Source organism: Lutra lutra, chromosome 7 (genome assembly GCF_902655055.1).
Source record: "Lutra lutra chromosome 7, mLutLut1.2, whole genome shotgun sequence".
Classification (NCBI taxonomy): Eukaryota; Metazoa; Chordata; class Mammalia; order Carnivora; family Mustelidae; genus Lutra; species Lutra lutra.
This window is the reverse complement of record NC_062284.1, coordinates 47,810,020-47,831,294: the sequence shown is the minus strand read 5'-3', so window position 1 is coordinate 47,831,294 and position 21,275 is coordinate 47,810,020. Positions and strand designations below refer to the sequence as shown.

The 21,275-nt window shown below is 40.9% G+C and overlaps 1 protein-coding gene across 7 annotated transcripts in view; it reads right to left on the bottom strand.

The window, feature by feature from the left end:
* IQCH (IQ motif containing H) overlaps positions 1-21,275 on the bottom strand; it is a 189,211-nt gene that overhangs the window by 135,791 nt on the left and 32,145 nt on the right. Inside the window, exon 6 of one of the 7 annotated variants that reach the window (XM_047738475.1) lies at positions 11,553-12,018. The exons of the other annotated variants lie outside the window; for them this stretch is intronic. Within the exon in view, the coding sequence (XP_047594431.1) occupies positions 11,998-12,018 (21 nt within the window). The 3' untranslated portion in view covers positions 11,553-11,997. Of the gene's footprint in view, positions 1-11,552; positions 12,019-21,275 lie in introns of those variants that run through there. 7 annotated transcript variants of the gene reach the window in all.

The window sequence follows — 21,275 nt, the reverse complement described above, 5'->3', positions numbered from 1 at the left end:
TTTAGGATACATGCATTCTTTGTTAAAATATGTAGGCTGTTCTTCCTCTCCTAAGATTTTGATGAACATCCTATACCAGAATTTTCTCTACTTAGTCCTCCCTCCCTCCCTCTAGCCCCAAGGGTTTTGGGTCATTTCAACAGAATCCTGAAAATGTCACTTTTCTCTGGAAGAATTAGACATATTATTTGCTTTCCAATTTCACTTCTTTCTTCCAAGTCCCCTTGTCAAAAGAGAAAAAAGATAAGGATGCCTGTTTGATTGTCTTCTCTCCAGATTTTATAGCATTTCTGAGAATCTCAATATTTTGATAATTTACCAGCAATATTTCTGAGGGGCAGGGAGGGGTGAGGTTTGGAAGTATGTCACACCCTTCTGTGCTCCAGAATCTTCTGCTTGGTGAATTTAAAACTGCATGGCCAGATTCTACAACCTTGCACATCCAATCCTGCCCCAGTCCTCCTCCCCATATGATGGATGGCATACTAATGATCAGGAAGGGAAAATAGCTAGGACACACATCTGATCTGCCGAATAGAGGCAGAACTAAAAGAGCACATCACTGCTTCATGGCGCAGTGCTTTTTACTACATTTTCTTGCTTCCTGAGTTTTTGAACCTTTCAAACCAGACACAGCTCAGGTCACCAGCCCTACTCCTGCCCTCATGGTAAAACCATATCACTCTGTCCCCTTTCTCAGCATCCTTTCATATAGATAGGAACTTCACTTTCTCTCAGACTAAGGATTACCAGCATTCTTGGAGCTAGAAGAAAAACTCCCTTGGGAGGCATCTGTGGCACAAGAGCAAAGGTCATGGGCTTGGAGCACTGGACCTCAGTCCTAGCTCTGTCATTTAATTAGCAATGTGTGGGGGAAAGTCATTTAATTTCTCTGAGTCTCAGTTGTATCTTCTGTAAAATATGGATATTCTTAGCTTCAGGGCAGCTGAATTTTATGTAAAGAATTTGTTCCTAGAGGCATTTCATAATTCTGAACTCAGAGAATTGAGACAGTCTGACAAGGAATGGCAGCTATGACAGAAACTTCTGCATGGCTTCCAATGTGCTACACAGTCAGAATCTACATTTCCCAGCCTCCCTTTGTAGCTTGATATGTCTTAGAGACAGGATTCTGGCCAGTAGTATAGCAATCATAGTGACTTTACTGGTTGGAATACAGACATGATGGTGGGAGCCTGGCAGCCCTCTTAGCCATCTTAGATCACAGATAGAAAATGTGGGGGTGCCTGACATTGCATAACAGCCATATCAGTCATAAACTATGTGACATGAGAGAAATCACTGCTGTGTTTAATCTACTGTTATTTATTACATTTGTGGAATTTATATCCTAATAGTGCAGGGCATTTTTATGTACTCAGATGGTTTCTCTGTGGAAACTCCAGCATAAATATATCTTAAGCTCACTCAGACTGCACCAGCTTTGAAAAAAGTGAAATTTATTTTATTTTTTTAAAGTTAGGGGGATTTGAATTATCTCAAACTCTGTGTATGCAGCAATAATTTATTATTATTATCTTATGTCATGGTATTTCAAATTTATATAATTAAATTTTGCATAAAACTCAGCATCACTGATCTTTCGTGAGGCCATTGTGAGGAATTACTGAATTAATATATAGAGATGCACAATATAAACTTTTTTCAAATCAGAAATTGGGGCTTTTTTTACATAAACATTTTATCAAAGTATAACATTCATTTTTGAAAAGGCACAAATCATAAGGTCATCAGTTGATACACTTTCACAAAACAGACACTGGGAAACCAGCATCCAGAACAATAAGTAGAACATTGCAAGCATCCCCAAGGCCTCTCTCATGCTTCCTGTCAGTCATTCTGATTGCCCAACAGTAACCACTATTCTGAATTCACACCCAGCTATTATTTTTCTGTTCTAAAATTTACATAAAGGGATTATTACAGAATGTATCCTTTTGTATCTGGCTTCTTACCTTTAACATTGGTGTGAGAGTCACTCATATTGTGTGTGGCAGTATGTTTATGCCATGAAATTCTAAGTATTGATTTTGAGTTATAAATTATACTTACAGCTGTACCCAATAAGACTTGAGTCTCTAGCCTCCCACTTTTCTGCAATGCTTCTAATGTTCCTTCTAGAATGTTCCTGCTTAGTTCCGGCTACTAAATTCCTGTCACCTTTTAACAACTAGCTTAAAGGTAACCTCCTTTAGGAAATCACTTCTGATTTCTTCCTCCTCCCAGTTCCTATAGCTTTTTTGTACTTCTCTTATTATATTTACAACATATATTATAATTATTTGTATAGTATCCTCAAGGCATTTCATAATTCAGAGTTCATCTGTCTTGTCTTATCTCATTTAAGGAAGGAATAGAGCAAAAGAACATTTAAAAATATATATATAACCACTTTGGGGCACCTGGGTGGCTCAGTGGGTTAAGCCTCTGCCTTCAGCTCAGGTCATGATCCCAGGGTCCTGGGATCGAGCCCTGCATTGGGCTCTCTGCTCAGGAGGGAGCCTGCTTCCCCCTCTCTCTCTGCCTGCCTCTCTGCCTACTTGTGACCTCTGTCTGTCAAATAAATAAACAAAAATCTTAAAAATATATATATATATACATATATATATACATATATATATATAATCACTTATAACATATTGGAAAGGAGCAATTAACAAAGATATATAAATAGCAAATGTTTTTCTTTTTGATAGAGGTAATACAACACCAAGCAAGACTCAATAATGACCTACTTATGCTTTTGGTAATGGTGGAGTAGCTTATAACTGACTAACCCTCCTGAAGATAAGACAGAAGCTAGAAGAAAGTTAACCTTGCAGAAAGGGAACTACAACAGCTGAGGTTTGTGTGTGTGTGACTTCTGGCCTGGAAGTACTTCTCAGTCTATGAGATGCAGAAGGAAGTCACAGTCTTACTGGCTAGAAAAGTCAGAGAATGGGCTGTAGGCTCTAAAAAGGCTGAAAATGAGGGGGAAATCACAGAAAAAAATGGAAGTTGCAAGGCAGAGACCCAAAATTTACAAATAAATGCCATACAAATCCTTGGCAGACCCCTAAGCTACACCTAAATGGAAGAGATTCTAAGGAGTCCAGCAAAGATGCACCAGTTAACAATTTGAAAAAAAACTGAGCAGAGATTTCAGCTGCTACTCACCAAGGAGAGAGTTTGTGGAATTTGAGTCTAACAAATTAATTGCCTATTTGAACAGTCATCAACACATTAGAGAGCAAGGTGCAGAATTCAGAGTCTCCATAACACATCATTTATAATGTTCATAACAATAAAAAATTCACTCTATCTACAAAGAAATGGCAAAATGTTTACACAGGAGAAACAGTTGTCAATTGTAACAGATCTTAGAGATGATGTTTTACGGAAAAGATGGTGGTGATGTTTTCACAGGTGTACATGTAATCTTCAAATTCACCAAGTTGTATACATTAAATATGCACAGCTTTTTGTATGTCAATCATACTTTAATAAAGTAGTTTAAAAAAAGAAACAGGATGTCAAGAAGATTCAGAGGGCAGAATTAGCAGATAAAGACTTTAAAGCTGTTATTATACATACTTTAAGGACATTAAAGGAAATATTATCATAAGGAATTAACAGATGGAAATTCTTGGTAGAGAAATGAAAACAATAGAAAAAGAACCAAATGGAAATTCTAGAACTGAAGAGTGGAATATGCGAAATGAAAATTTGTCAGATAGGCTTGACAGCAGATTGGAATGGGAAGAAGGAAAGAAGGTGAACTTGAAGAAGAAAAATCAACAGATATTATCTAATCTGAAGAATAGAAAGAAAAAAAATTTTAAAGAATAGATCTTGGGCAGTTGGTTAAGCAGCTGCCTTTGGCTCTGGTCACAATCCTGGAGTCCTGGGATTGAGTCCTACATCCAGCTCCCTGCTTAGCAGGGAGTCTGCTTCTCCCTCTGACCTCTCCCCTCTCATGCGCTCTCTCTCTCTCTCAAATAAATAAATAAGATCTTAAGAAAAAAAAAATAGATCTTCAGTAACCCATGGGACAATATCATGTTGTAAAATTTGTATGTGACTGAAGTCCCAGAAAGAGAGGAGAGAGAGAAATGTGGAGGAAAATAACAAAATAATGGCCAAATGTCTCCCAAGTTTTCTGGAAAACATAAATTTACAGATGATCTTAGAAGCTCAATGAACCTCAAGGAGGATAAACACATGGACTCAACATAACCAACCCCCTGGAAGCTAAAGACAAAGAGAAAAACTTGAAAGCAGTCAGGGAAAAAAAAAAAAGAAAAGAAAGATCCATTCAATAGAGAGAATCAATGATCCAAATGATGACTGACTTATTAGAAACAATGGAACTTTAAAGCATTGAATTTTTAAAAAAAGCCCTGACAACCCACAATTCTATGTAAAAGCAATATAAAGACTTTGGGGGGGAGGGCAAAAGAAAACAATGAGTCACCAGTAGACATGTGTTGCTTTGCCTTAAGCAGGCAAGAAATGCTTAAAGGAAGTTTTTTAGGAGGACAGAAAATGACACAAGATGGAAACTTAGATGTCTGTTGTAAATATAAAATACTATGTATTTTTCTTCTCTTAATTTCTCTGAAAGACAACTGGCTATTTAAGGCAAAAATTTATAACAGTTTACAATACATTTAAATCACGTGACATTACCGCAAAAGATTGGGACAATAGCACAAATGGAATTCTATAGTTGCAAGTTCCTTTTCTTTTTTCCCTGAGATTTAATTTATTTATTTGACAGGGAGAAAAAGAGGGAGGGCATAAGCAGTGGGGTGAGGGGCAGAGGGAGAAGCAGACTCCCATGCTGAGCAGGGAGTCTGATGCAGGCCTAAATCCTGGGACTCCAGAATCATGACGGGAGCTGAAGGCAGACATTTAACCAACTGATCCACCCAGACGCCCCTAGTTGCAAGTTCCTTACGTTGTACTTGAACTGGTACAATATTAACTCTGAGGAAACTTAATAAGTTGAGGGTGCATATTGTAAATCCTAGAGCAACCACTAAAAATAGCACAAAGAGGTGTAGTTCAAAAGTTAATATAACAGACTATTAAAAAAATTTTTTAATCATATAACCCTAAGTTAGGCAGACAACAAAAGAACAAAAAAGAGATGGTAGAAATAGAAAACAAGTAGAAAAATAATTGTTCTACATCAAAGCATGTCAATAATTATATTAAATGAAAATGGACTAAACACTCTAATTAAAAAGCAGAGATTATCATACTGGATTTTAACCACAGGATAAAACTATATGCTATCAATAAGAGGTGAATTTTAATTTAATTTAATTAAATTAAATTTTAGCGAGACAGAGCACATATGCGCAGTGGGAAGGGACAGAGGGAGAGGGTGAGAGAGACTCTTAAGCAGACTCCATGCCCAGAGCAGAGCCCAACATGGGGCTCAATCTCATGACCCTGAGATCATGACCTGAGCCAAAATCAAGAGCTGGATGCTTAACCAATTGAGCCACGCAGGTACCCCAAGGTGAATTTGAATTTAAGTGATAATCACAAAAGGTTGATATACCACATAAACAGAAAGCCAAAGGAAGAAGAAGTGGCTGTATTAATATCAGACAAAGTAGGAAAATATGTAGTATCGTCCTAACACTTTTCCAGTGAAAATAGTTAAAATGCGGCACTTAAGCAAAACTTCCCAAAGTGCCTTTCTCTGAGTATAGTTCTATGAGCTATTCTGTGAAAAAGGGTCAGCAGAGGTTTGGGCAACACTGCTCACTGCACAGACACCCTCCTCCGGAAGACTCATGGTGCACTCCAGCCAGGTCGTGACTCCAGGTGGCTTAATGGTGTAAAGGTCAGCCTGACTTGCTTCAACCTTACGTTTCCTGTTTTTATGGGGCCACAAAACTCTCCTTTCATGGAACACCTATTCATGTTCCAAGGAACCAGTATTCTTTGGAATACATTTTGGAAAAAAACTGACCAGAGGGTTAGTATATAGCTAACAACTGTAATCACTGTGCTTCATTACTGTGAGACCATTCTGCAAAGTGAAAAGATAAGGGATAACTTGGTTTTACATAAAATGTTTCTTCGAAGGAGCTTGAAACACACTGGATTCAGGGCTTTTTCGATGGATTCAAATAGAAGTCTAATTACTTCTTATTGCTATTTTTCCTCTGTAAATTTAATAGCATTGCTCTGTGGCATTCCAGTAGAAATTTAAACCTTCTGGAAAAGCGATTACAAGAGAACAATAAAGCACTGGGATTTCATCTACACGTCTGTTACATCTCATACAAGAAAAAAGAATGACTTGAGTTGCTCACCCTTGTGACTTTTGCATATCGGTGAATATTATACCACACCACCACTCAAACATTGTCACAAGATATGAAAAGACCGCAACCGGAGACCTCTGGGTTCTCTGCCGTTCTTCTTCTGTAAACTTAGGGCTGTGTATTTCAAACTGATACTTAGATTGAATCAGTGGTCTCAGCCCATGAGAGGAAGTGAGTTTAAGTGGTGGCCCTTTCAGTGAAAACCAAAGAAAGACTTTGTGGATGGGTTTATCACGTCTTATAATTATTTTTGCACTGGCAATTCATCGCCTTAGTCTAGAATACTGTGCCAGTCTCCAGGCGTTGTTGTTTAAATACCGGCAAGGGTCACAAGTGAGAGGGAGTTTGGTCCTCATTTACCTCATACCAGCAGCTGGGTTGGCACGCAGCTGCAGAACTCCTGGGGGCTCTCTTTATTTAATTTGGCATCCCTTCCTGAGCAGTATTGAGACTTTCACTTCAACGACTCCGCAGGGCTTTGCCATAATTTCTATGCTGTATCAGTAAACTCTGCCGGAGAGATGGCCAGGCAAACCTGAGAGCACGCTAGGAGCACGTCCGATTCAAGTATTTTGGCTTAAGTCAAGGATGGCATTCACCCCATATACAAATCCAGCCCGTTTAAAAAATTCATTATTCATTAGTAGAGAAACTGATTTGTAGGGAATAGTATTTCGTCATCTTGGTAGTCTGTGTGTGTGTGTGTGTGTGTGTGTGTGTGTGTAAGACCCTGTCCTTTTCATCATTTCTTTTGGGATAATTTTCCTAGACTCTGAAACAGACTGTCAAAAGTAAATATAGGCCCAAATTCTGAGTAAGCCACATATTTTTTTAATATTTTATTTATTTATTTGACAGACAGAGATCACAGGTAGGCAGAGAGGCAGGCAGAGAGAGAGGAAGGGAAGTAGGCTCCCTGCTGAGCAGAGAGCCCCATGCAGGGCTCGATCCCAGGACCCTGGGACCATGACCTGAGCCAAAGGCAGAGGCTTTAACCCACTGAGCCACCCAGGCGCCCCATGAGTAAGCCACATATTAATTAAAAAGCTTGGTCATTAATCTTAGCCTCTATGCTCTGGGTTTCTTTCTTTTTTTTTTTTTTTTTAAGATTTTATTTATTTATTTGACAGAGCTCACAAGTAGGCAGAGAGGCAGGCAGAGAGAGAGAAGGAAGCAGGCTCCCCAGGGAGCAGAGAGCCTGATGTGGGGCTTGATCCCAGGACCCCGGGATCATGACCTGAGCCGAAGGCAAAGGCTTAACTCACTGAGCCACCCAGGCACCCCCGCCCTGGGTTTTTTATCTGTAAAATGGAAGTGATGATCTCTCTTACACACTATAAGTATTAAAAGTGGTAACCTGTAAAAGTCACTAGGACAAGGTCAGGTGTACAATAAGCACTCAATAGATGCTTTTCGAAATGCATAACTGCAAAGAGAAAACATCAGAACCTTCTGTGAATTTTGTTTCCACAATCAGAAGAGAAAACAGTGTCACCTGATCTGCTTTTCTGTTTTTTACATCTTGGTGGTGGTCAGAAGAGGGAAAGGAAGGGAACCAAAGGAAATTGATTTTGCTCAGAATCAGAATGGTAGGTTGTCAGAACTGGGAGAAATCTTAGGGACGGGTGTGATCCAATGCCCTAAATTTACCAATGAACAAACCAAGGTCCAAAGAATATAAGTGATTTGCCCCCAGATCACATAGAAGTCAGTGACTGATCCAGGACTGGGGCCCAATAAAAACATGGATTTTTCTTGTAAGGCGCACTGCTAATATTGTGTGAAGCTACGGTGTTAAAAAATCTTCCTTTGGCTAACTTGAAAGCGAGTTCTCCTTTTACAGCTTTCTTATTATTATTATTTTTTAACATTTCACTTTAATCTATCAGTAGTTTTCTTTGGTTTAGGATGTGAAGTTAGGATTTGACTGAATGCTCTCTTCTCAAATCTTATTCCAGTGACTTGGCACCTGACTTGGCACTGACTTGGCAGTGACTTTCCCCCTGACCTACAGTGTCACCTTCCTTACATTCAAAATTATTTTTTACACTAAAGTCAATAGCCGTGCTCATTCTTTTTTAATCCCATTGATCTGTCAATTTTTCTACCCATAGGATACTATTATAATTATGTTAATGTTATCATATGTTTTAGCAAGTTATCTGGAAAATTTACCTTCATTAATCTTCTTTAGAAAAAAAAAAAAAACCCTGAAGCTTTTGCCCATTTATTTTTCGAGATGATGAACATTGGCAAGTTGAAGAGAATTAATATTCCACGTAGACCAAATAAAACCCATAAGAATCTTGATTGAAATTACATTAGATATTAATTTGGAAACAACTGGCATTCTTATTATAATCATTTATCCTTTTCGGGAATATGATACATCTTTTTATTTATTCAACTGTTCTTTGATGTGGCTCAGTAAATTCAAGGCCTAGTGTGTCAAGCTTTAAAAGCATGCAATGATGGGGCGCCTGGGTGGCTCAGTGGGTTAAGCTGCTGCCTTCGGCTCAGGTCATGATCTCAGGGTCCTGGGATCGAGTCCCGTGTCGGGCTCTCTGCTCAGCAGGGAGCCTGCTTCCCTCTCTCTCTCTCTCTGCCTGCCTCTCTACTTGTGATCTCTCTCTGTCAAATAAATAAATAAAATCTTTAAAAAAAAAATAAAAAAAAAAATAAAAGCATGCAATGATGTAGGGAAGGGGAATAAATTCTCCCTGAAGAGATCTAGGGAGATATTTTTTATGGCCAAAAAAGAGGAGTGCTCTACAAATGTAGCCAAATGAGGTACATGGTATTTCATTATTTAAATTAACTTGACACAGCCTAACTCAATGATACGGGTCTTTACCAGGTTGTTATTCAAAGTCATTAACCACATTTGCAACAAGCAACAATATGTTTATGTCGGGTTCTTATGAGACATGGCACCATGTTTGCTGTTGGTGATACGTTCCCTGTCCTCAAAGGATTTTACGGTTTAATTGAAGTAAGTTTCCATCTTTAAAAGTACCAGCTCTAGAGAGTAGGGTTGTTGTTTTTTTTAACATTTTATTTATTTGAGAGAGACAGTACGATTGAGGTGGGGGCGGGGAGGGACAAAAGGAGAGGTAGAAGCAGACTCCCTGACGAATGGGGAGCCTGACTCCAGGCGCTATCCCAGGACCCCAGAACATGACCTGAGCCAAAGGCAGACGCTCAACCAACTGAGCCACCCAGGCACCCCGAGAGTAGATCTTAAATGTTCTCACAACACATACAGAGAAGAGGTAATTATGTGAGGTGATGGACGATACCATTTCAAAGTAAAGTATATACGTGTATCAAACCATCAAACTGGACCCCTTAAACTTACACAGTATTATTTGTCAATTCTATCTTAATAAGCCTGGGCCTGGGCAGAAGAGTAACAGCTCCCCTTCTTGTCCTAATCCCTGAGGTAATATAGCCTCTTACTAAGTAGTCTGATCTTTTACTTCTATTCCCAGACTAAGGCAGAGAAATTTCTCCAGCAAATTCCTTCGTCATCAAGGGAGCAGTTTGGGGCTGGGTCCCAGATCTACTCCTCAGGTGTAGGTCAAACTCATCATCTTTAATGCTACCTGGGGGTATCATAGACAGACTGGCTGAGTTTGAATTATGACTCTTGGACTTAGAGCTATGTGACTTTGGGCAAGTTATTCAGCCACTTTGCTTCTGTTTCCCCAAATACAAAATGGAAGTGGTAATCATATTTAACTCACAGGGTTACTGTGAAGATTACGTGAGCTAAACTGTGTATATTGTACTTCCATCATGCCCAGCATGGAGAAGCACTCAGAAATGCTGGCTATTACTTAAAAGGCAGTGTCCTGGGCAGGTAATACATTTCAGCTTAAGATGCAGCCCAGAGCTAAAGCACAGCGAGGTGTCCTGAAAGTGTTCAAGATTAGAAATTGGGAACTTGTGGGGGAATGATCTTCCCTTCTATGGAGGTTTAGGTCCTACACTTGAAGCTGTGGGTAAATGGAATAATAAACCCACAACTGTGGGAAAATGGCAGCATCTTCCCTTGGGATTTCAATGTTTTAGATAAGATGATAATTCCACAATGAGAAGGATGCAGTTTTAAAAATTCTTGGCAGAAAGAATCCTCCCCCCCCCACTAAATTGTGTGTGTCGGGGGGAGATATTAAATGAATCCAATATTAAGTATCTAATCTTTAAGTGGGTCAAGAAGAGGAGGTTGGGATAATGTTTTCTTGACAGTCAGCTACCTCTCTTGCATCAATGCCTGTTTTCACTTTACAGTGTCTCCTGATAACGTTCTATGAGGATCAGCCCCTTTTGAGGGGGTTAGAAATGGAAAACAGTATTTTGAAACTCAGAAGAGAATTTTCTTTAGAACACATTGAACAAAGTGGTTAGGTCACATGAGATATTAGTACAACTGAACCTAACCACTGGCCACATCTGGGCCTCTCTCACCAGCCTGGCATGTGGAAAAGAGAATTCCTTTGCTCTAAGTGGCCTCAGTGGCTTGACAAAGTATCCAGCACTAAATACCACACCTGGGCTCTCCCTGGGAGACAGGGAAGCAGGGTATGTCACCCAGAAATCCCCAAGGATCCCTTGCATTATTGGTTCCTTCTCACCTCTCTTGTCTTTCTCTTTCTCCTCCTGATGCCTCCTCCTCATGCCTCTGATTTCTTCCAGCCGGGGTCCCTCTCCTGCTCTGGGTATTTACAGTGATTCAGATAGGAAGAAAGAGTAGTGGCAATGAGATGTGTCCCCCCACTCCTATCCCCAACTCTGAGCCTTAGGCTAACAAGATGAGTCAAGATTGGTGCGGTAAGCTCTGTGCCTAAATTGCTTTGAAAGACTCAGGCCCCCGATAGGAAGGTCATGTAACTAGTGTTACCAAATTGGGGGCCAACTGGAGGTAGAATTCCCTTTTATAGTAGGAAATTAGTAGAAAGGAAGGCAGTGGTTAAGAACATAGGCTGCAATACTGGATAGACCTGGATTTGAATCTGGGTGGTCCCACTCACTAATCGCACGACTGAAGCAAGAGACGTAATTTTTCTATGCCTCAGTTTACCAGTAAGATGGGAGTCCTATCACTCACTCCACTGGCTGATGTGGGCACGGATATAAGAAGCTCAGGGCAGTGCAACATAATGCACAGAGTCAGGTTCAAGCAGATCGTAGCTATTTATTATAAAAACTTGAATCGGAGAGTCAGAATTTCTCAGTGTCCATAAAACACTCCGCGGGGAGGTATTCATATCCCTTTGGCAGGAGTAGCTTCACAGATGGATGCATCAGACTATGGACGTGTGGTGCTGCTCACCGTGAGGCTCGTCCAACTAATTATCCTCAGTCAGTTTCCGTGTTCACCGAGCAGCCTTCTAACGGGGCCTTCCGTGTCGCTTTTTAAGAAGGAAACAATGCGCTCACCAGATCAGGCTGACTCGAACATTCAGGCTTGTCCGCCCATTACAGCTCTCCTTAGAATAAGTACGATGACATTCCAGTTTATATGTCGGTCTCTCACGAGTTCAGTTGAGTCCAAGAGATGGATCCAGGTCTGACAGAATGAGATCTCTCACTGTGAAGTTGAGGGTCATACCCTGGGTTGCACCAAATCAGGAGCACTCCTGGGCTCTCAAAGCTGCAAACTGCCGACCTGCGACGCAGGTATAGACTGGAGGTCACCTGCCAGCCCCAGCAGACTTACTTTTGTGACTCCTGTTCTAAGGATAAGAGCACTTTGGACCTATTCTTAAGGTTTTTGCTTCTTGCAAAAGAGCAAACATAGGAAGACAAAAGCCTAGCCCCTGAATACCACTCCCCCCCCTTTTTTTTTCCTGGTTAGCTTTGAGAAGTCGGGAAACACACCCATATTTTAGAAAACACTTGGATGCAGATAGTCCCCTTCTTTGCATAAGCAGTTGGGACCACAGTGAGTTAGGAAGTGGGTGAGATTGGGGGCGCCTTACACTGTCCAGTGTTGATGCTGGTAACTAGCAATAAGGAAGGGAGAGTGTGGAGAAGGGGTGCAGGGTGGAGTTGGGAGGAGGGCAGACAGCATTTGCGAGGAGCCAATCACCCCTGTGCTCTACCTGCTCTCCTGCCTCCACCAATCTTGCCCTAGACCCTGTTTTGAACTTACGCTGGAGGGAGAGGTGAGATGTGCGGATTAAGGATGGGGTTCTAGTAGAGTCCTCGGGAGCAGTGGGGACTATTCAGTGGGGGACTGGCAGCTCTGGGTGGCCATTCGTATGACAGGGACAGAGCTGCATGGAAATGGTCAGGGCTTCCTGCAGAAGTCTAAATAGGCCGTTTCAGGAGCATTGAACAAGTTCAAGAGATACTGCTAGATAATGCTATTCAAGAAATCTTTATTGCCACAGAGAGAGGAAATAGTTTAATAACCAATGAGGACATCAAGGGAAAGGGATCGTTCTGGAGAATTCTAAAGCTGCCATTCGGTGAGAGCATCTGGAGAAGTGATCTAATTTCAGAAACTGCCTTCAGCCCTTCTTTTTAGGATCTAAGCTGAGATCACACAATTAGATTTCAGTAGCCCATTCAAGGCCAACCATCAGTTGGCCTTACCCATCCAGCCACATCTTTTGCTCTCTTCCCTTTATAAAAACTCAAGTTGGTTAGGCAAAGCTCCAAGCCACCTTCTGTTATTCCTTCTTCTCCACCTCTATCTTTGCTTGTTTAGCTTGTATAGCTTCTGGTGCTTCCAGAAGAGCTTCCCCTCTTCTCTCAGCCACGCCTGCCAGCTCCTCCAAGGCCTATCTTGTCTCATGCTCCCTACCTCTGCCCCGGAGGCAGCTGCAGTTATCATTACTCTGTGCCAGAGGCTGGCAGTTCCCGAAAGCGCCAATGCAGCATTAATCTGGGAGTCCCAGAATCAGAGCTGTGGCCCTGACGATGGCTGTGAACAAACCAATTTGTCTTCTCAGGATACAGATGGGACATCTCAGTCCTTAGAGACTGAATGATGTTCCCATGACCACAAGGCTATGACAGCAGCTGTGGGGCTCTATTCGTACCCACGTCCTCCAAGTCTCCTCTTGGGCTATGGTTCTTTCCATTGACGAGCTCATGGCTACTTCAGACCTCATGGTTGCCAACCATAAACAGATTTATCCAGGCTATCATTGCAGATAGAGATGGAAATCAAAGACTATATAAATTGGATGTTTTGGTGGTATATTGTCCCAATGTTACGGCCTAATGAGAAGGATCTCCTCCAAATAAATATCTTCTGGGCTTATATTACACATTTTGATTCCGAGAAGATGCTTTTAAAGAAAGTATAGGGTGAATTACTCTAGTCTGTGGGTACTTACTTCTGTTCTACCAATGAGGTTTTAAAAGGCTAGGAATGTATACTTGAATTCAAGTACAGTTTAAGGTACAATGGGTTAGAATATTGGAGAACACAGCAATTGTATTTATTCATCTCAAGTACCTCTCAGTGGATAATTAACCTGGGCCATGATAAAAACAATTCTATTAGGCCCATTTCTCTTGTGGCTAATGTTACTGTGCCACTTGCTATAGTATCTTTCCTTTGCTTTGTTCTAAATAGAATGCTACTATAATCATGCAAGCATTACCTCTCATGTAGCAGTTCCATTTTCCTCCTTGCGATGGAAAAGCCACAGTGGTTAGAGGGAAGCAGGAGGTTTATATTTTCACTCATGAAGATGCAATTCTTATGAAAATCTGCAGTGGCGGTCTAAATATATCCATGGTAGGTTTCCTGTACCATCCACTAAGAGAAGTGAGTTTTTAATCCATAAAGAATGTAGAGTTTTTAGGATACTTCTCTGTTCTGATACATACTTTGCTCCACATTGGATATTTGTGGGAAAGTGAAGGAAATCTTACAGGGAGTTATAATTTGTGGGGTCGGTCATGGACCGCTTTGGGAGTCTGGAGACACCTACTCTTAGAATAATATTTTCATAATGCATGAAATGATATACATTGGCAACCAAGTATACTGAAATACAGTTCTAGCCATGGACCCCTGATGCCCTAACACTATCATAGAACTGACTCAGGCTCCACCATCTACAGAATTTTTGGCTCCTCAAAGTGCAATTATGAGGTTAGAAACATAGCCTCCTAGTTACCAAAACTCAAGCCCAAAACCCAAATCACAAAGTGCAAAGGCATCGGATCACATCAGGGAGCAAGGCTAGCTAGTTAGCAGGTGGCTGCTGCCCTGGGATGATGGTTCCAGGGCAGTGAAAGTCTCTCTTCCTGCATCCCCAAATCCCCCTTCTCCCTGTCCACTCATGCTTGAAATCCCTTAATAGAGCCTAACTCCTTTGGTTTAATTAAATAGAGGATTTCCTCTTGTTAAAAAACAAAAACCCACGGGAGAAGTAATACTCCATGCCAAAAGATTTTCAAATTTATTTTCAGGAGTAGAAGCTATTTTTTTTCAAATGCAACCTTGAATAGAATGCCGATATGTAAATAAATGCAAGTTTTATAAGACTTTAGTGTAATTCTACATGTTGAATTATATACACAAATGAGCATATATATTATATGCAAATCAACACTGGAAACAACGAGGTTGTCTTAATGAAGGCAAATTATGAAATCAAGAGTTACAGATAATAACCACCATCTTGCATCCATCTCAGCATACGATTTATTTCTGTATTTTTTTTTCCTTACATGCACAAGATGGAGAGCATTCTGATGTCAGTGGGTAAGGAATTTCAAAGAGCTAACAATTTGTTATGGTGTTTATAATCTTCGGAGTTCCCTCAATTAAAATGGTCCGGGAGCTTTAAAGGATAGTAGGAATTTTTTGTTTCAAAATGGAATCACTAACGATATCTAAAAACTGTTCGTATTCCTTAGTGATTAAGGATTAGTTGGTGAGTACTTAATTTAGGGAGATTTTTCCAGTAGATTTCATAAATACTTTGAATCCTAACTCCCCTTACCTACTTCATAACCTTAGGCGAATAGTGTAATCTTAGTCTCAGTTTCCTCATGTGTAAAACGGTTATCTGTTTTATAAGGGTTAAATATGAGAGTGTACTTAAAGCACTTAGCACAGGGTCTGGCACAGTTTGGCAAGGGCTCTTCTTCTTAGAGGGGTCGAATGACTGGAAGTATTTTTCAAATGTGTCCTGTAACATTGTAAGACGTTCCATCATGCCCCATTGAAATGTCTTCTCCGGTACCTCAGCACCCTTCTCTTTCAGATAGTCACTCAACTGCAAAACAATCTAATTTCATTTTGCGTTTTGAGTCCAGATTTTAAGGGGATGCTTTACTGCCGATGTTTCAGGTACGGCTGTAAGCAAAGTCACACAGTGGCCCCACATTGCCAGATGAGGATTGTACAGCTAATCTCCAACCAGGTGAGAACCAACCCAAACCTAAAATGAGCAATGAGGGGCGCCTGGGTGGTTCAGTGGGTTAAGCCTCTCTGCCTACCTGTGATCTCTCTGTCAAATAAATAAAATCTTAAAAAAAAAAAAAAAAGACCAAGTCCTTTGGCTAATGAGACTTGTCCCATGACTAAGGCAATTACAACATCAATGCGTATTTGTTTAAAAAAAGAAAAAATAAATAAAATAAAATGAGCAATGAGACGATCCATAATGCTGTATTCTCACCAGGTAACATTTATTATTGTAATTGTACCACTGACTGTTATGCTGCCCAATGGGAGCTCCAGAGAATGCGCCCGGCCCTGCGTGCACGGTGACCCAGGCGTGTTGTAGCGCTGACACCCATGGAATGCTTAGTAGGGGCGAGGCACTGCTTTAAGACCTTGATGCGTATCTGCTGACTTAACCTTTGCTTATTTGTGTGATTATTATGGGAGTGTATATGAGCAGATCTGAATTTCAAAATATGACTAGTACAAAGATACACCCTATCTAATAAAAAAACCACCTTTCTAGGGAATTCAAATATGCTTGTGTGTGTTGCCCATGCATGCACAGAATTAACCTGACTGTACAAACTAACCCATTGATGGTATCTAGTATGTACTGGGTACAGAAACCTAAATATGTCTGTGTTTTCTTTACTACACTTGAAAATGGTTCAAATACTTATCAAAAAATTAAATATGAACTAAATGTTTGCAGTCTCCCTGAAACTCACCGGAGTTCTCCATAACAGTTTGAAAACAAGAGCATTAAGCCTTATTCCTCATTTATACAAGTGTGAAAGGAACCAAATCAGATCCTTCCCCAGGAGCACGGGTGTGAAGAAGGCGGAGGAAGTATGAGATTTCTAATATTAACTCATTTTCCCCAAAGCCAGGAGCCTTATTAGTTACCTATGGTGTGCCAGCAATGTTATGTTATCTGTGATTCCCAGAACCCTCTTGCCTAACGGGCACCACTATCCTGACTCTGCAGAAGAGGAAACTGAGGACTTGAGATTGCATTTTCTTGCCCGGGGTTGCATAACTGGAAGACGGCAGATAGGACCCAAACTGACTCACTCAACTCCACATGCTTCCCACCTTACCAGACCACTTCCAGCCCAGCCTCCCCATTTTATAACCCTGGAAGATGGGAATGAGCGAGGTGGAGTTACCTGCTCTTAGAAACAACGAGTTGGTGGCAAGACTGTGGCAGGAATCCAGGAGTGAGGCTGTTTCACTAGGAAAACTTGCTCAGATGGCCTAGTGGGAGGATGCCCTATGCAACAGGGTGACCGCGGCCAGCCACATCATTTCTTCACTTTTGGACTCAGCATCAGGTCACTTAGTTTCAATCGGAGACTGTACACAGGAGGAGACAGACCAGTCTTCTCCTGTGTACCTATTATGTGCAAAACACTGCTTGGGGCAGGGAAGGTTCTGAAAAACAGGCAAACAGAACAGACAGCAAGGTCCCTGCCCTCATATTAGTGTGGGAAAGAAGGCATCATGATAGGAAATACTAAACAGAACCCTTGGAAAGTATTTCAGCAATATTTTGGCTCTCTCCCTCAACCCCTCCAGTAACGTAAGTTTTAAATGACAATATAAAACGTGGCACAGTACGATCGGGAAAACCGCCACTAGTCACAACTAATATTTTCAGAGCCCTTATTTGTACCAGGACCTTTGCTAAGTGCCTTGAATTCTCTCCTCTAAATCCCAATACAATCTTTTTTTTTTTCTTAAAGATTTTATTTATTTATCAGACAGAGGTCACAAGTAGACAGAGAGGCAGGCAGAGAGAGAGGAAGGGAAGCAGGCTCCCTGCTGAGCAGAGAGCCCGATGCGGGACTCGATCCCAGGACCCTGGGATCGTGACCTGAGCCGAAGGCAGAGGCTTAACCCACTGAGCCACCCAGGCGCCCCTAAGCCCCAATACAATCTTATGAGATACTCTTAATATGGACATTTTACACATGAATCAACGTAGGCTGTTTCTGGGAGGTCCCTCATCCGGCAGGAGTCACACCGGGCAGTCTAGTCTGACCCAGAATCCCTACGCTGAGAGCTAGCGAGTGCTGGGAGTTCAGCATAGGGTTGGAGGGTCTGGGAAGGCATGCAGCATCCTAACACAGAAACTCAGGCAACACATTCTCAAGAAGTCCTGAAACTCCCTATCACTGGATTGTTTTGCATCTGTTATCGGATGAGGGCATAGCCTCTAATAGCCTCTTCCAGCTCCCGGAGTCCTACTGGGCTTTTGTGAGAGAGCCCTGACGGCAGCCAATGACAATCGTCTCATCAATTTCTCCAGCTTTTCCAGGACTCATAACCCAGGCAGAACTGAAGTTCTAAAGAGCAGCCACCTAGAAAGGCGATACGCCACCCTGTCCATGGGCACCACCACTGCCGTATCAGTGGTGTACATCTGATGAATCAGGAGGAGCACGAGAAGTCCTTGATTTCTGGAAAACTCTTTCCAAGCGACCCGACGAGAGAGCTCTCTTTCGCGACAGAAGTGGGGATGCTGTCTGTGCATGCCGTCACCATGCTTGGGTAATGACTGTGTGTCATAAATATGGCATTTCTGAATGGCTTTAAAGCAATTTTCCTTTTTGTTCCACTAATTTAATTTACCAAATGCTCCTGGGAAAAGGAAGGGGGACCAAGATGCTGACTCCACGTTTCCTGGAAAACCCACATTTTCTTTTTAAACTGCTCTCCAAGAAATTCCATCTGACTGTTGTCTGCTGGCTCCCTCAGACTCTCCCTCTGTCAAAATTCTGACCCGGCAGGTGTGAGAAAGAGGAGATGCGGAACTTGAGCGAATACCCACATCTGTTTTTGGAAAAAAGGAACAGAAGCAGCACAGAAGGAAGTAAAAGAGATAATTGCTGGCTTGAACTACAATACATTTTACTTGTGGGCAGAGGGCCAACTTGCAGCAGGCAGAATAGGCAGGCCCATCTTATTGGAATTCAGGGGTGGGCCTCCGTTCTTGTCCGGAGACAGCTGTAAACCAGCAGCCCATGGCATCGCAATCAGGCACCGAGTTTTGTCAAGGAATGCTGATACGTACAGAACCAGCTTTGTCTGCTTCAACTGCACCCCTGCCTAGTGAAATGACAGTCAATCTCTGATTCCAGATGACAAGAACGGGAGGAAAACTTAAAACAAATGGCGACCTTTCAAAAGATTAATTTGTTTACCAACAAAATGTTCCCTCTTTGTCATCCGAGATGGGGGTGACCTTCACTTTCCCATATCTAGGCTGAAAGGATGCTGACTATAGTCATCTGTTAACTCCATCTCAGCAATTATTCCCTTTTTTATTTTTAGTGACAAGAAGGGTTTATTAATTCACTCTGCTTCTTGTTATGGTTTATAAATGCAACAAGCTCATTCTGAATTACTGCAGTGTAACATCAATTTGTTTAAATCTAATTCTGCTCCCATCGCCAAATTACGTTGTGACTGTAATTGTGGCCATATGCATGGGGCTTAAAACACAATCATGTTTTGAAATCGTCCTTCTTTCTCCCCACCCCCAACCCCTCCGCCCCACCCTCCCCCTTTCTTCTGGGGCTGCTTCTAATCATTTGACACGAACACAATTGCCTTACTTTTCATTACTTTATCATCCCAGAAACGAACGTACTTTCACCAGAGAGATGACTGTGTACACCCCAAGTGAAACAGTAAAGAATGAAACTATGATTTGTGAAGTGTGGTTGCTACCCAACTAAGTTAGTGAAAAACACCGCATAACGTATGACTCATAAAATCGAGAAATCATAATAGTATTAAATTCAACCTCATGAATAAATAAAAGATTCTAAGTTTACATTGCATTATATATTTATTTATTTGGAAAGTGGGACCAAAGGACTGGTATAATTCTACAGCAACTCCTAGGTTGCCAACAAGAAAAATGGTTTTATGATTCTTTTCTAGGTCATAACAGTTATAATCAGAGTTATTTGTGTAGCGATTCAAAGCAATGTTTTGTTTGGCTATTTTGTTATGCATTCATAATTGTTCTTTTAAAATTCATGCTAACAGATACATGTTTCAAGCCTCGTAAGAAACCCTTTTTATTTAAACGAAATAAATCAAAGTCAAATTTTCTGTAGATCTTCCAATGCATTGCATCAGAAAATCTAACTGGAACTAGACGGCAGTGAGAAAGTGTGAAGCTGATGTATCAGAGATTTCTTCTTGTGTCCCCGTGCTTGTGAGGCTCTACTCTAAAACCTGTTAGAAAGTTGTTGTTGTTGTTGTATAATTTTTCAGACTTAAGATATTGGAAAAAATCACCAGTGAGTTTCACTTTTAGTACTTTTTGGTAAATTGATTTTACATATAGTTACAGGATATACAATTCTGAAGGCATATATGGGTGTGTGTGTGTGTGTGTGTGTGTCTGGGGTATACGTGCTTTCAACGTTGTAAAACCTCTACACGACCCCTTATGATTAGGAAGAACATACCTCTTCATAAAATGGAGAAAATATCAGTTTCTAGGAACTAATCATGTAGATCAGCTACATATTCAAATCTGCTCTGTCAAAAATGTCGAAGATTATTTACAGGCTTTTGACAAGCTGTTCAAGTTTTATAAGAAGGAAGGAAACACATGGCCCTCGGCAGCCAAATCATAATCCCCTCTGAGTGTTTAGAGTAGTTCTAAAAAGTGATTAGCCTTGATGCTGCTTTTCTAATTAACTATACATCACAGCGCTAGACACATTGCTTCAGTTTGGGGAAGTGATTTCAGAAACATTTTTATAAGTAGTAAATCACAGCTGTATCTGTTTCCAAAATCTCTACGTGATTGTTTAAAACCAACACCCAAATATTTCTCGAACAAGACTTTTGGCACAGTGATTCCATTTTATAAATCCAAAATGAAAAATGCTGACTTTCAGGGACTACCGTCCTATGTATATGATGAACTGATGGGGCCAACTCTTTTGATTGAAATGCTAATAGCTTGAGGAAAATGTATCTAATGTCCATACGTTTTAAAGCGCTCTGGTGTAGATTTTCATGGAGTCAAGTTTTAATGGGAAAAAGGATCTTTAATACAATAAATGGGTGTATATTATCTATGTATCATGCAAAGCCAAGTGCTTTCCTAAACCCTCTGTGTTTGAAGTACATGAGCACAATAACCAAAGCACTCATCCTCTTGGGAATTAGAAAAAAGAATATAACAAATGACTAAGGTTCTGTCCCAGATTTTGGATATAAATTCAAATTCCGATTTATGTATGAATCTTCACTCCCATTCATTAAAGCCAAGCATAATCCTCTCTAAATCTAGAGGCGTGCCTTTTTAAGCTTTGATACTCATCAGGAAAAGTTTGCGGAAAATGCAGTGGTTACCTCGGGCTACAAAGCCCCAGCACTCTGCCAGCTAAGCCAATATTAATTCTAGATTGAAGCGGGAAACCAACAACAACAAAAGAGAAATCTGCTTCTGTCTGTGCAGCCAGAGAAATAAT